The sequence below is a fragment of the Seriola aureovittata genome, chromosome 2 (genome assembly GCF_021018895.1).
Source record: "Seriola aureovittata isolate HTS-2021-v1 ecotype China chromosome 2, ASM2101889v1, whole genome shotgun sequence".
Taxonomy (NCBI): domain Eukaryota; kingdom Metazoa; phylum Chordata; class Actinopteri; order Carangiformes; family Carangidae; genus Seriola; species Seriola aureovittata.
In genome coordinates, this window is record NC_079365.1 from 23,900,608 (window position 1) to 23,914,004 (window position 13,397).

General features: G+C 42.4%; 1 protein-coding gene across 5 annotated transcripts in view; it reads right to left on the reverse strand.

Moving 5' to 3' along the window:
• LOC130186931 (membrane-associated guanylate kinase, WW and PDZ domain-containing protein 3-like) overlaps positions 1 to 13,397 on the reverse strand; it is a 121,598-nt gene that overhangs the window by 4,414 nt on the left and 103,787 nt on the right. For 3 of the 5 annotated variants that reach the window (XM_056404293.1, XM_056404310.1, XM_056404319.1), the window contains 12 exons: positions 10,750 to 10,941; positions 9,309 to 9,959; positions 7,408 to 7,439; positions 6,487 to 6,664; positions 6,268 to 6,362; positions 5,855 to 6,062; positions 5,263 to 5,445; positions 4,549 to 4,734; positions 4,037 to 4,133; positions 3,218 to 3,323; positions 2,592 to 2,729; positions 152 to 290 (listed from right to left, as the gene is read on the reverse strand). In XM_056404293.1, coding sequence (XP_056260268.1) covers positions 152 to 290; positions 2,592 to 2,729; positions 3,218 to 3,323; positions 4,037 to 4,133; positions 4,549 to 4,734; positions 5,263 to 5,445; positions 5,855 to 6,062; positions 6,268 to 6,362; positions 6,487 to 6,664; positions 7,408 to 7,439; positions 9,309 to 9,959; positions 10,750 to 10,941 — 2,205 coding nt within the window. The remainder of the gene's footprint in view (positions 1 to 151; positions 291 to 2,591; positions 2,730 to 3,217; positions 3,324 to 4,036; positions 4,134 to 4,548; positions 4,735 to 5,262; positions 5,446 to 5,854; positions 6,063 to 6,267; positions 6,363 to 6,486; positions 6,665 to 7,407; positions 7,440 to 9,308; positions 9,960 to 10,749; positions 10,942 to 13,397) is intronic. The other 2 variants (XM_056404303.1, XM_056404328.1) reach the window with 1 other exon arrangement.

Here is a 13,397-nt window from a genome sequence, read left to right on the forward strand (position 1 = left end):
ACTTCACATTAAATTTAACACTTAAACAATAACTTTCAAGGCACAAAGGAAGTCCATACTATATCAAAAGGTAAATTAAAATGTTTGGAGGAGATCCCTGTATTATACATTGAATTTCTCATTGAATAAATTGTTTGTGTACTGTACTTACTGCCCTCCTGAGCCAGGCCTGCCCCTGGTCGCAGCAGCAGCACCACTTTGTTTCCTCCGGCCTGGATCAGTTCAATAGCCCGTGTATGGGAGATGCCACGTGCAGGCTCCCCGTTAATCTCCACTATCTCATCTCCCACCTGTCGGTAATGCAGAAAGCGCAGCTATTAAACAGAGACACACCTACCAGCGCTTTGCATACTCTGCTGAGCATTTACACACAGTAAAAGATACAGAAGCTGCATGCTTACACACAAACATACATATTCAACAAATCTATACACACACACACACACACACACACACACACACACACACACACACACACACAGACACACACACACACACACACACACACACACACAGCCACAGCCTTGTAATACCCTGGAGGTAGCCTCTATTATTGGAGATGACAAAATAACTCAGGATAAAGCGTGTAAACATGTCAGTCTGTTAGGCTCTAATCAGTGTTGACACTCCTCACCACCCTTGGATAGGCAAAGTCATGCCCAGAGATCACAGTCTGGCAAGCCTAAGATTGATTCCCTCTAGGAGCCTCTACTCAGCTCCCTCATTGCACCTTCTCCCCTCTCTCATCCTAATAATAACAATGTGATCATTTCATCCCTGTAGGGAAATTCTAATTCTGCTGTGAACCCCCCCCCCCCCCCCCCCATACGTATAGATCAATATACATTATATCACACACTCAGTTACAGTGTGACCTTCCTGGAAATGAGCAGTATCTCACTCAAGGACACTTAATAGAGAGAGAGAGACAGAGAGAGAGACATGACAGCTTGAATCTGGATTGATGGACAGATAAATAGAGAGACACATAGATAGAAAAATAAGATGATTTTATATACTATACAGTCTACCTGTGTCACAGTAGCCAAGTCACATACAAAACAAAACAAATGAAACACTAAAGCTTGTTAGGAAGAAAATATTTTCAAAGAAAGTACAATAAAAATCTCTATATAAATAAATTATAAATAAGAACAAAATAAAATATAGAAACAGACTTAAAGACTGTGTGCCAACTCACTGCTCAGCTAAATGTTTTCTATGTGCCATGTAGACTTGAATTGCTTTGCTAAACAAAAACAAAAATACTGCAAACACATCACAGTTGAAAGCATCTACACTATTGTACCCGCAGCACTGTAGCTGGCAGTTGCTGAAACACAATTCATTAGTTTAATCTCTGGTGAATTCAACGCACGGCAACAGAAATCATATTTCCTCTGATTTACCTCTCCTCTCCATAAACTACTAAACGTGCAAAATTAGATTTCAGCTATGTAATGATTTGCATAATAGCACACCAAAATGTATCTAACAACATTGAGCGTAACCAAATGAGCTTCCCAAGAATGCACTGACTTATTTAATCGAGCAACATCAAGTATCGAGTTGTTTTCCAGATGTTTCTTGTTAGCTGTGGGCCCCGATGGTGGTGACATCTGTTTGTTAGTCAGTTGAACCGTTCGTCCAAAACTTTGGTCCTGGCTGACACACTTCGACAAGACTGCCCCCTGACCGCTCTTGTAGACAAACCACCAGGCTTGGAGGAAATTCCACAACTTTTCACACAAGATATCTTATAATCTGATATTCAAATTTCAATGAAATTCTCTAAGAACATTCATTATCCTTTTAATGACCCCATGACCTTTCTTCTAGAAGCCCCCTGAGGTCAAACATTATTTTCAGCTCTCCATCCAACCCTGAATACTGTGGGATGTAATGATGATGATGCAGCCTCCAGCGGCCACTAGTAATGTTTAGATCTTATGAACCTACCATCCGGCCACAGGGGGAAATAAAACTTCACGTGTCAGGAGGTCATCACAATACAAAATTGTATCCAGATTTAAAAAAAAATTTAAACAATCATAAATATTATAAACATTTCAAAAAGCTGAGCATTAAAGGGGCAATTTGTTGTAACTTCTCTGCCTCTGAACGTGTTTTTCTTGAGGGGGGCGCGTGGTGGTGATTGTTGCTTGGCCATCATTGTCTCTATAATACAAGAGGTCATAATACGTCCTCTGAGCAGGGGGCACACTGGAGGCTACAGTGAGTCTCTATTGGAAGGTGGTGAGACGGGCCGGGGCTAGCTGGTTAGCATGCTAACTTCAGTAGGAGAAAAGATGTGATAGTTACAAGAATTAACATTGGCGTTGCTTTCCACCACTGGAAACAGCTCTTGGTGAGTAAAGGAATGAAATCTGATGCTGAAGTCACAAGGTTTCTTCTAATAAACAGCTGTTAATGCTAACGTTAGCTATGTAGCAATAGCAAAATTTACAAATAGCTTCTTTAAAAGGGCAGCAGTGAGTCCCAAAAAACTGTTTTCCCCAGTTCAGAGTTGATATGAGGAACTTTTTAAAAAACATTTTAACTATAAATCTAATAATAACAGGAGCACTCACGTGGATCCTTCCATCCAGCTGAGCAGGTCCATCCTCTGCAAGTCTCAGGATGTACAGTCCCATGTTGTACTCTGTTCCCCCTCGCAGACTGAAGCCAAAGCCCCTAGGACCCCTCTCTAACTCCACTGTCAGACAACCCTACACAGAACAAGCATAAAGAAAACACTCCAGTCATCAATACATTCACATACAGACACAAAAAGAAATGCAGCAACATTTCCACACACGTGCACAAACACCCACATATAAGCAAATATATATCGTAAACAGGGCTGACTGAGACGCCTTCCTGTTTAATGATTACTTATTTTTTAAATCAGTGAGACTCTAAGTGAGAGTTTTTTATTGATTAAAGATGACCTCAGTGATCCTTGCTCTTCTCGGTATGTTTTCATTCTTTATCTATATTGATCCTAAAGTTGCACCATTTGAAATCATAATTATAGCAGTGTGCATGAATTGAATGTGCCTGCATTTCATATGGAAAAAAAGAGGTTTATTTTCACAGTCATAAAGATTGAAGCTTTTGTACCTGTAACATAAAAAACTTTTACTTTGAGCAGCTTTAACCTTTAGATAGTGGCTCTGACAACATATAGTGGAGAGAATAAGAGGATTATTCTTACCTGGTTGGTTCCCGTCACACACAGCGTTCCCTGCTCACTAAGTTGAAGAGTTTTGTGGTCAGACCAGTTGACTCCCTCCCTTTTCTCCTCCAGGTCGAGGTTATAACTAAAACAACAAACAACACGTGTTTTTCCTCAGTAACACATGCTGTAAACGGCACGCTGCAGGCCACAGACTGAAAAAGCCATCATGCAAAACAGGAAATCTAATTTAATGCTGGATGTTAAATGGAGGAGAGCCGCATTTTTTAATATATGGATATTTTAATTTTGTTCTGTATATCTTCTATACATGATTATTTTGATTAACACTTTTATGTTTATTACACTGGTGTCTTTGTTGAGAGCAATTTTCTCAAGCTGTTTGCTCTGAGGGCAACGCTCCCTCTTTCACACTTTACTTCATGTTGAATGAGGTTTTTTATGTGGTTAAGATCATTTGTCTGATCAGTTAGCAACATCACTACATTGATATCACCATGATGATGCCATAATATGATTTATTTACAAGTTACATGTTGCATATTCTGTCTGACACAAATTAGACCACAGACCCCCATCTGATAAGATTTTTGCTTTTAGATGTTTTATTACAGAAAGCTTTGAAACCCATGACCAAAATACTCATACGTTCTGTCACTGTGTTACTGGATGTGTTACTTCCATCCTCAAGGACCCCTGGGGACCCCACTTTGAGAACTACTGCTATAGGGTACTGCACTGGGTAAGCAGTTAATGTAGTCAGTGTATAGTTGGGGTTAAAATCTACTAGTACTACTTGTTTTAATGCTTTAATGTTGTGTGTGAGTAGATCCTTACCGTTCATCCTGAAGGGCTGACCTTTGCCCCATGGCTCTGTGCTGAAGAGCCGGACTCTGTTTGGCTGAACTTGCTCCAGATGGAGGGCCCTTGTACTCTGAAATACATTTTGATATTTTGATCAGTATAAAACGGCCAAATCTAGAATCCCTCTACATCATCTTTTATACTAATTTTAAGTGAAACAGGTTCATCACTAATTTAACTGCCAGTTAAATTATAAGCATTATTATTAGACATATAGTAATTATAGATAAATATTGATCTCATGTTTTATTTTCATTCATTCAATCCTTTCAGAGGAACAGTGGTCCCATTTTTCAAACGTGGAATACCTCAATTTGGAACTAAATTCTTAACACTGATACTAAAATATTCATACCTTCATATTAAAAGCACAGTTGATCACTCCAAAACTAATTTCCCCCCTTGCAGACAACTAAGTTTAAAAACCAGATCAAAAGAATTAATCACAACAAGACCCACACACAACTATAGCAAATGCGACTCACCATCCTCGGGAACAACAGTGAGGGTGACAACATTTCCGGCATCCTTGATAAGCTGAACAATGTCATTGTGAGAGAGCTCAATGATGGAGCGCCCGTTGACCGCCGAGATACGATCTCCGACATGCAGCAGGCCGCAGCGGTCGGTGGGACTGCCTTCAATGATGCGGCCAATTTTGTGTGGGATAACTGAAAAGGCAGATATCAGGGGATGTATTTAAAATATGCAGTATTTACATGACCAGCATAATGCAAGACTCCTTACAGCAGCAAACGGTTTTGTTCCGGTTTAACTAAAATCTAAATATTTAACAGCTTTAAAAGAGAAGACACATCACTTCTGGCATATAACCATTTTATCTAAACCTCTATGAACTGGGTTATACCACTACATGTTCAAATACTCCATATGACTGCCTAGTTTAAACCTAATACTGCCACATACTATAATGTATTAAATCTCACCATAACATCTGCATTTCTGTGACCAATAAGTCTTTCTCCTGTTGTCTTTGCTGTGTATATAATGGTGCATTTAACCATGATTTTATGAAAAAATGGAGTTATCGTGGCCTCGGCTATTTTTCCCTTGCAGAAATGAGTTGTGATGTGGATGTTAATGGTTAATGCAGTTAAAGGTCATACTTATATCATTTTTATCAGAAGGATCAAAAACAAAGACTACTGATACAGGATCAAAGAGAACTCGACTCTCACCTCCGTGCGGGGGTTTGCTCTTCGATGTGAGGATGACGAAGCCAAAGCCCTCGGTGTCCTTGCGGTGCAGTGTGATGTCAAAAGACTCGTGGTCCAGAGCGCTGGGCATCGGTAGGCGAGGTAGCTTGGGAGAACCGTTCACCAGCACTGGAGCCATTTCCTGAGCCTCTTCCTCTGTGGCATCTGATGTGAAAATGATACAGATGTTGATATTTACAGTATGTGTTTTTTTTTAAATAATGTTTTATGTGTTTAGGTGTGTGCACTCCTGTGGCCTTCTGTGTTTTCTTGTATGAGAAATATGCCAATAAAAGTAATAAAGTGGCGTCTTGTAACTACATATTACAAAGTCACAGTGGAGCAGTACGTGTTGAAAGTGTTTACCACTGATCACTGGTGGATATAAAGGTAGAGTGATAACTACACAAGCATTATGTGCAAGGCCTCTATTCCTCAAATCCACAGCTGAGGTGATGATCCTCCAGTTCTGTGACTCACTGGATTTTCCACCAGCTTTGTGCTAAAGGTAACTACCGAGCTGTTATTTTACCAAGGAACAGCTAAACATAGCGTCGTTCTGCTTGCTGCTCACCTCTGTAGATGACCTTTCTGCGTACAGTCAACATGACTTGACCATTACGGGCAGCGTTGGTCATCAGATCCAACACCTGCTTGTGCGAACGACCTTTAACCATCACACCATCGATGCCGATGAGCTCATCTCCTGCTCTCAGGCGACCATCCTTCTCTGCAGCTCCGTTGGGCACGATGGCCCCAATGTACACCTGGGGAAAGACATTCTGATAGAGGGTTAGTATAATGGAGAACTGGCCATTAAGAAAATAAAAATCATAATAATTATCAAGGCATATAAAACCTTTTTATGAGCTGGCAAAGTCATTTTACAATACACATCGATAGCTTTCTTCATTTTATAACCTCTCCATAATAAAGATTAAAATGCTTAAAATACACATAGAGGAGTGTTATACAGTATATACTTACTGGCTGCTGCGGACCTTCTCCTCCCAGGACACGGAAGCCAAAGCCTGTTTCAATGTCTCTCTTCAGAAAGACATCTATGTCTTTGGTGTGAGGCTCTGTGGATGAGTAATACCTGATCACTATTGGGCATGAGATCAAGGTTTCAAGTTGAAGAGGACTTGAGGGTTAAAAAAAAAAAAAAAAAACTTATGAGAGCAAGTGGTGTCGGTCTACACTTACGTCTGCTCTCCAGCAGGGCTTTTGACTTCAGGTACATCTCTGTGGCGTCTCGTTTGGGGGAGTCGGCGGAGCGCAGGGTGCTCGTGTTGGAGTGGTAAGGCAAGGCCTGGGGAGCTGAGTCAGTGATACCGTCCAAAGTCTCTGTGCTGGCTGTCATTTCCTGTCTCTGAAAAGAAACCTGTGTGTCGCCAACACCACATATTGCATCAAATATATACAGTATAAAAATGAAAAAATAAAATAAAATATTTACTATTTTTGGACAACATATGATTACGATTCTGATTTTAGATTTTCATTAGATCACTCGCCCTTTGATATTCACCAATGAGGAACAAAGCACATTTATCGATGGTCTCTGCAGCTCATTATCGCAGACAAATTGCATCTAATGGTGACAGATTACCAAGAGAAATAAAGGTCAAGTCACTGGTGTTCTTTCATTCTTTTTTTTTTTTCTTTTCGACTGTTCTCACTCTACATTCCTCCTATTGTGTTGAGGGCTAAGCAATGGGATTTGAATGTAATATAAAATCCACAGGAAAAAACTAAAGATTTCCCTGTGGCTGTGACAGGCCTATTCAGGCAGAAAGGGCAACTTCTTTATCTAAAACTGTTGTATTAATAATACCACCATATCTAAAGAGGCTCATCCATGCTTCATTACCATTGCAATCCCCTGACAATAGCCCTAAGAATACGAATACTGAAAGGAAGTAATTAAGACCATTTTTCAGAGCAAACAAAAGGAGGCGCCCAGAAACATAATCAATATTCAAATTTATTGCTATCATTTAATTCGATGCAACAGAGGCTTACTGGTTAAGCTGAAGGACAAAAAGCTTTGAAATTAAATTGGAGGAAGAGCTCCTGAGGGGAAAACAATAGTGAGGAAAAAGGAAAAGATATGTTTTTACTCACAGGCTTCAGACTCTTCACAGGGGATGTCTGACCTATGGAGGGACACAGATAGACAACAGTAATATGGTAAAAATGCAGATATGATTTGGAAAAACAAACAACCATCGCCGAGCAACCGGCCACCAGATGGCACTGCCTCTCTGGCTGAGAAAGAGCAGCAGTGTGCATAAAAATAAACCTAGTGAGCTGCTCTAAACTCAAGAGGTGTACTCACTAAAGAATGCTCCATTAGGGAATATACATCCATGTGTGATTAAAGATACATAGAGAATATAAAGATTGTACATTTGCTGGAGTGCTGACTGCAATGGTGCAAGCCCGATGCAGGGCTAAGGAAGCGGGTGAGAGCGTTAGAGATTCATGCATATAATTCAATGACCGATAATTCTCTTCCCTCTCTCTGTACAGTACACCCACACGTTCCATCTCCAGCGCTCAGATTGTTCCCTACAGATCATCTCTTACAGCCCCCTCCTCCCCTCCACTCCCCTCCCCTCAACTCCCGGCATTAACTGGATTAACAAACACTCCTCTGGAGCCTTCAGCCCTGTGGGGCCAGACCAACACTTGGTCTGATGAGGGGTTAAGTGGAGCCTGATGCAAAAGGGGAGACGCAGCAGCATTTTTCCGCTTTACTGCAAAATTCCCGATCCAGCATGAGCGTTATCAAACACAGGAAATCAGTCAAAGAACATGTCACACACCTGAAACACACCCACCCACCCACAACACTCCTCCTTCCATCCTTTCTCTAAGGCCGACTCTTCTTCTGCTCAGTGTGATGTCCACCACTCTAACACAGGGATCCTCCTCAAAGCCAAAGGCTGTTGTCTAATGAGGGTTAAAACTGGCATTTACTCTTCATTTGGGAGGGCTGAGTGAGGCTGGGTCCAGCTCCGCTTTGACTGTGAGGTCATGCAGTGCGGCAGCGGAGCAGGACACGGTGATGGTGGCACAGCAGCGAGGGTGAGTAGTGTGTGGGAGAGAGAGAGAGAGAGAGAGAGAGGAGGGTTGGGGCGCAGCTACGGGGAGGAGGCCCCTGGGGACCTTCCCTCTATAGCCATTTAGCCATGGATCTTTAAGGGGCCATGGATATAGAGGCATGCAGAAATCCCCTGCGCTCTGCTGATGATCAAAGCCAATCCGAGTTCATCGACTTGCGCACTGAATCCCTGGGGCGGCTGGAGATGGATGTAGGAGACATTTGAAGGGTGTCTACCCTCCTCCCTCTCTCCCTTGGAATCAAGCACATCCCCACACTTATGTAATTCCCACTCTCAGACTTGTAACAGACTGCATTATGCCTCAATGGGAGTCATCATAAACAGAGGCAGGTTGAGTGGAGACACACAAGAGGAATGCTGGAGATGTACAGTCTGAGTATGTATCTGATGGCAGGGATAGGACTCGGACAGACCATCATTTACACTGGCTACAGAAGTGCAGGTGGATCTAATCAGCTACAAAAAAGGCAGCAGTCTCTACTGTGGTGACCTTATACAGACCGCAGACACAGTGACATCACACAGGCGTCTACAGAACAACAGTGTGTGGTCAGTCACCCCCCACCCCCCACCCCCCACCCCCACCCATTCCCCAACTAGCCACAACACCACCTCACCTCCTGTCAGTATCAGCACTCTGACCTCACCTCCCATGGACACTGTTGAAGTTGTATAGACAGCAACAGCAAATTATGTCACACACAAGAGGTGTTACAAGCATGACAATAAACGAATGGCTAAACAATGATAGGAGGAGGAGACAGATACACAGCACAACAACAACATGGATATACAGCCTCCACGCTGCCAGATAAACAGACAGAATGACAGTGAGACAGATAGACAGATGGATGAGAGACAGACAAAAACAGATTTATTATTGTTTCAGTCTCTCACCTCCTCGCAGCACGAGCACATTGACTTCGCTGCCCACTGGTAGGTCTTTAAGGATGTCCACTACTTGAGCGTGGCTCAGAGTTTGGACATTTTGCCTGTTGATCTCCTTAATGACATCTCCTTTCTGCAGGCCACGGCACCACTGGGCGTCCAGGATCATCTTCACCTTCTGGCCCAGCGGGCAGTCAGCAATGGCAAACCCGAATCCTCCCGGGCCCTTCACCAGCGGCACGCTCACCAACTCCGGCTGTAGCATCCCCGAGGCCACCTCTCCTCGCTCCCCCTGCCTTCCGTTGGGCATAGCTGCCACGACCGGCCGGCCGCTGGCGTCCGTAGTGACATAGTGGAGCTCCTGAGAGGAGCCATGGAGGACATCACCTTTCACAAGTAGCGGCTGTCCGTTGATGAGGGGCACGGCTGTCACCACCTCTCCACCATGCAGGGGCTGCTGGGGCTGAGCAGCAGCAGCTGGAGGAGGAGGAGGCGGGAGAGGGTCATCGCTGTCTAGATCCACATCTGGGGGGAGCGGGTAACCGCGGCAAAGGACCATGTCCACATACTGGTTGATGGGAATGGATTGGAACATCTGCACCACCTCTGGATGAGTCTTCCCCAGCACACACATCCCGTTAATCTCAACGATCACATCACCTAAGACAGAGAAAAGAAAGCCAGTGACACGGGGAGTCTTTCTTTTGCAATTTAATCGAGACATCACTGCTGTACATTTCTTTGGAAAGCTCTTCTTCCTTCCTCTGTAAGACAAATCTTACCTCTAACACATCCCTTTCCTCTTCACTGCTCTCTCATATTTTCATTTTGGCAGCTCCCTGTACCTCTTTCCTTTCTCGTCAGTCTACCATCTATTCCTACTTTATTCCTGTCCCTCGTTCATTCACTCCAGAACTGATCTGAACAGCACTCTCTGCCACAACTACAACTATAGTGTCGATTTCTGTTGCATCATTGCACCATCATACACACAAACACAAACACACATACACACACACACACACACACACACACACACACACACAGCTCACAGCTGTTGGTTTATGTAGACATACAGGAGGCAATGGAAAGATCAGAAACTAAACAACAAAGATGTTATATAGCTTCACACCCACCTATCAGACTGTCTGCTAGAAAACTATAGCCTTGCCAGAACCAGAGTTGTTGTTATTGTCTTGTTGAACTCTGGGGACAGCATTAGGTTAAGTGGACACCACAGAGGTCAAACTAATTCCTCCAGGTGCATCATAGTTGGTACAATCTGGCTGAAGTAATATTGTAGAAATGAGCAGTTATAAACTCATAGATCTTCCTGCCAGCTAAATAGGATTTTAATGTTTATTTAAACAGGAGTATACGTTTTCCATCTTGCCCTTTCCTTTGGGGACTCTTGACATTGTGAGAGTGCATCTGCAGAAATTCCGCTCACCGGACGCCATCTTGTTGTCGTGGGCAGCAGGGCCGTCGCTGAGCACATTTTTCACCTGCAGAAACTCATCTGTGCGGTCACCTCCGATGATGGTGAATCCAAACCCCTGGGAACTCTTCTTCAGCGCTGTGTGGTACATCTCCCCCTTCAGCTGGCCGGGGTCCGCCGTGAAGCCAGACGCAGCGCCCTTACCTGTGCACGAAATGCACAAGTGAGTGTATGTGTGTAAAAGGGTTGTGTGTGTGTGTGTGTGTGAAGTGTTTCTTGAGTGGGAGGTGTACTCCTGAGGGAAATCCTGAGCGAGTGACAAGCTTTATCAAACACAAGTGAAATCTCCAAACGGTGCTCGACATCAAACGCAGCAACACTGATTAATGAATTTGTATCCTTCTTGAAAGGCGGCAAAATCCATCCATGTCTGCATTAAAAGTCAATTATATGCATTATGTGCTGAGGATCAACAGGGTAATTAGTCTTTTCTAATTAACAGGCATGATGTGATATACCTAAACTAGATAAGCCCAACAATACAGACCTTTTCATACTCAGAGAGGACCACAAACACACAGATAAACTGATATCAGATGTTAGTTTTAGAAGCTAATTCACTTGCTTCCTCCCATTACAAGACTATAGAGCAGAACGGTGATATAACACCTCTGACAGTGTCCAATTTAGGAAGATGTCCTCTCCTGTTCCCTCCATACTGCAGTCAGTGACTCAGAAAAAAATTGGTTTGTTGGCGTAGATTTTTCAAACTTGAGTAGGGAACAACTTAAGGTCAATGGCAACATCAATATGGACCAGCAGCTTGTCTGTGGCATACGCAATACACTAGATAACCAACAGTCAGGGTCACACTGCATTAAACTGAGCAGCCTCCCTATCTGGCATTACTGTGGTATCAGCACTTTAGATCATGGACACACCATTTTTTCCTTGCTGCCTGATGGTCCCTGGCCTGAACTGCCTTTTAGTTTCGACTCAAAAACAGTAAAACTGAAGGCAGCCAGTGACAAATGGTGCAGCGACTGTGCTTCGTACTGGGAGAATGTGATGGGGCTGTCAGTCTCTGGGATGCCAGAAATATCATGATACGTTTAGAAATAGTCAGCAAAATGACTGGACTTTATATGTTAGTATTAGTTATATTACTTTTAGTATTACAAAAGTAAAGAATGGGCAATACTATATATAAAGGTACACATATTCACCATTAACTATCTGTTTATCAGCATGCATATTAGCAGAATATTGTCTCTTTATTAGTCATCATGAAGCTCTTTTTCTGCACGACCATATTCTACAACTACTAGGCCATTAACTAAGAGTTTTCCCACAAGAATAGTCTCTAATACTCAATCAAATATGGTCTATTCTTATGTAACAAAACAGAAAACTACGAGTGTTAATAGTGAGCAAATAGCTCTAAACTAAGTCCTGCTCATAATTCACTAGTAGTTTGACACAACCCACGCAGGTTTCCTGCCTCCTCCTCACACTTCAGATCCATTATGGCACATGACTACTACAGTAAACACACCTTATTCTTAAGTTCTTAGCCTTGAAAAAAGCTTTTAATAGATAGATAGATGTTTGGAAATCTCTGAAGGAGATATTTCTTTGTGTGCTGACTTTGCACTCCAACCACTGAATGGGAATATAACCTGTGCATCTAATCTCAAGACCTCCATTTTTCAAGGTGTAACTCGTCACTGAGTATATTAGGATTGTAATTCATATACAAGGAGTTCCTGACTTACCATCAATAAACAGTTATTTGAAGGTTATTGAGGGGAAAACTCAGTTAATGGCCTAGTATGTGTAGACTATGGTAATGCAGAAAAAGGCATTAATATGCTACTAATATGCATGCTAATAAACAATTGGTGAATATGTGTACCTTAAAATAAAGTGTTACTCAAGAATGTTCATTGTGTTGAAAAGAATATGATAAAACACTAAATGAACAATAACTACATTCATTTTTTGATTAATTTCCAGTAAACAATAACTACTAGTTGAATTAACAATAAGCTACATAAACACTCCCCAAAAACATTAGTTCACTACCACCATGCTGGTTAAAACTGTTAGGCTGCTATCTCAGTTACACTTTGTAAAAATGTTCACCAACAACATGTTAAAGGATAAGATTATGTTCTTCTTATTGTCAACAAATCTTGAGGCTAATCCTAACCTGCCTGAGCCTGTCTCCTTTGGCAAAATGTACACCTTGATGAGACTATTGAGATGTGCCAGTGAAACTGGATTTTAGAAGACTCTATCAAAGCATGTGGATGGCTCACCTGAAAACAACTGCTGTGCATATGTAAATCTGAAGGTACATATCTTCTCCCAGTTCTTCCTCTTTATCTCTGTCTTGCGCATATGGTGAGTGGACAGCAACTTCCAATCACAAAGAGCTCATTTCCATATCAAGACCGGGGCAGCATCTTTGTAGTTTGGCAGGAAAACTAAGAACTGCACATTCTCCCTCTCATTTCCTTCACTTTTATAAACACTATAACTTTTGGAGGCTATGTGAGGAATTTAAATGCAGCAGCTCTCAGACTATCAAATGGTTCAGCAGCCACAAATGTCCACCGCAGACGTAAACAGCTGTGAGTGAGTGTAACTTATCACAA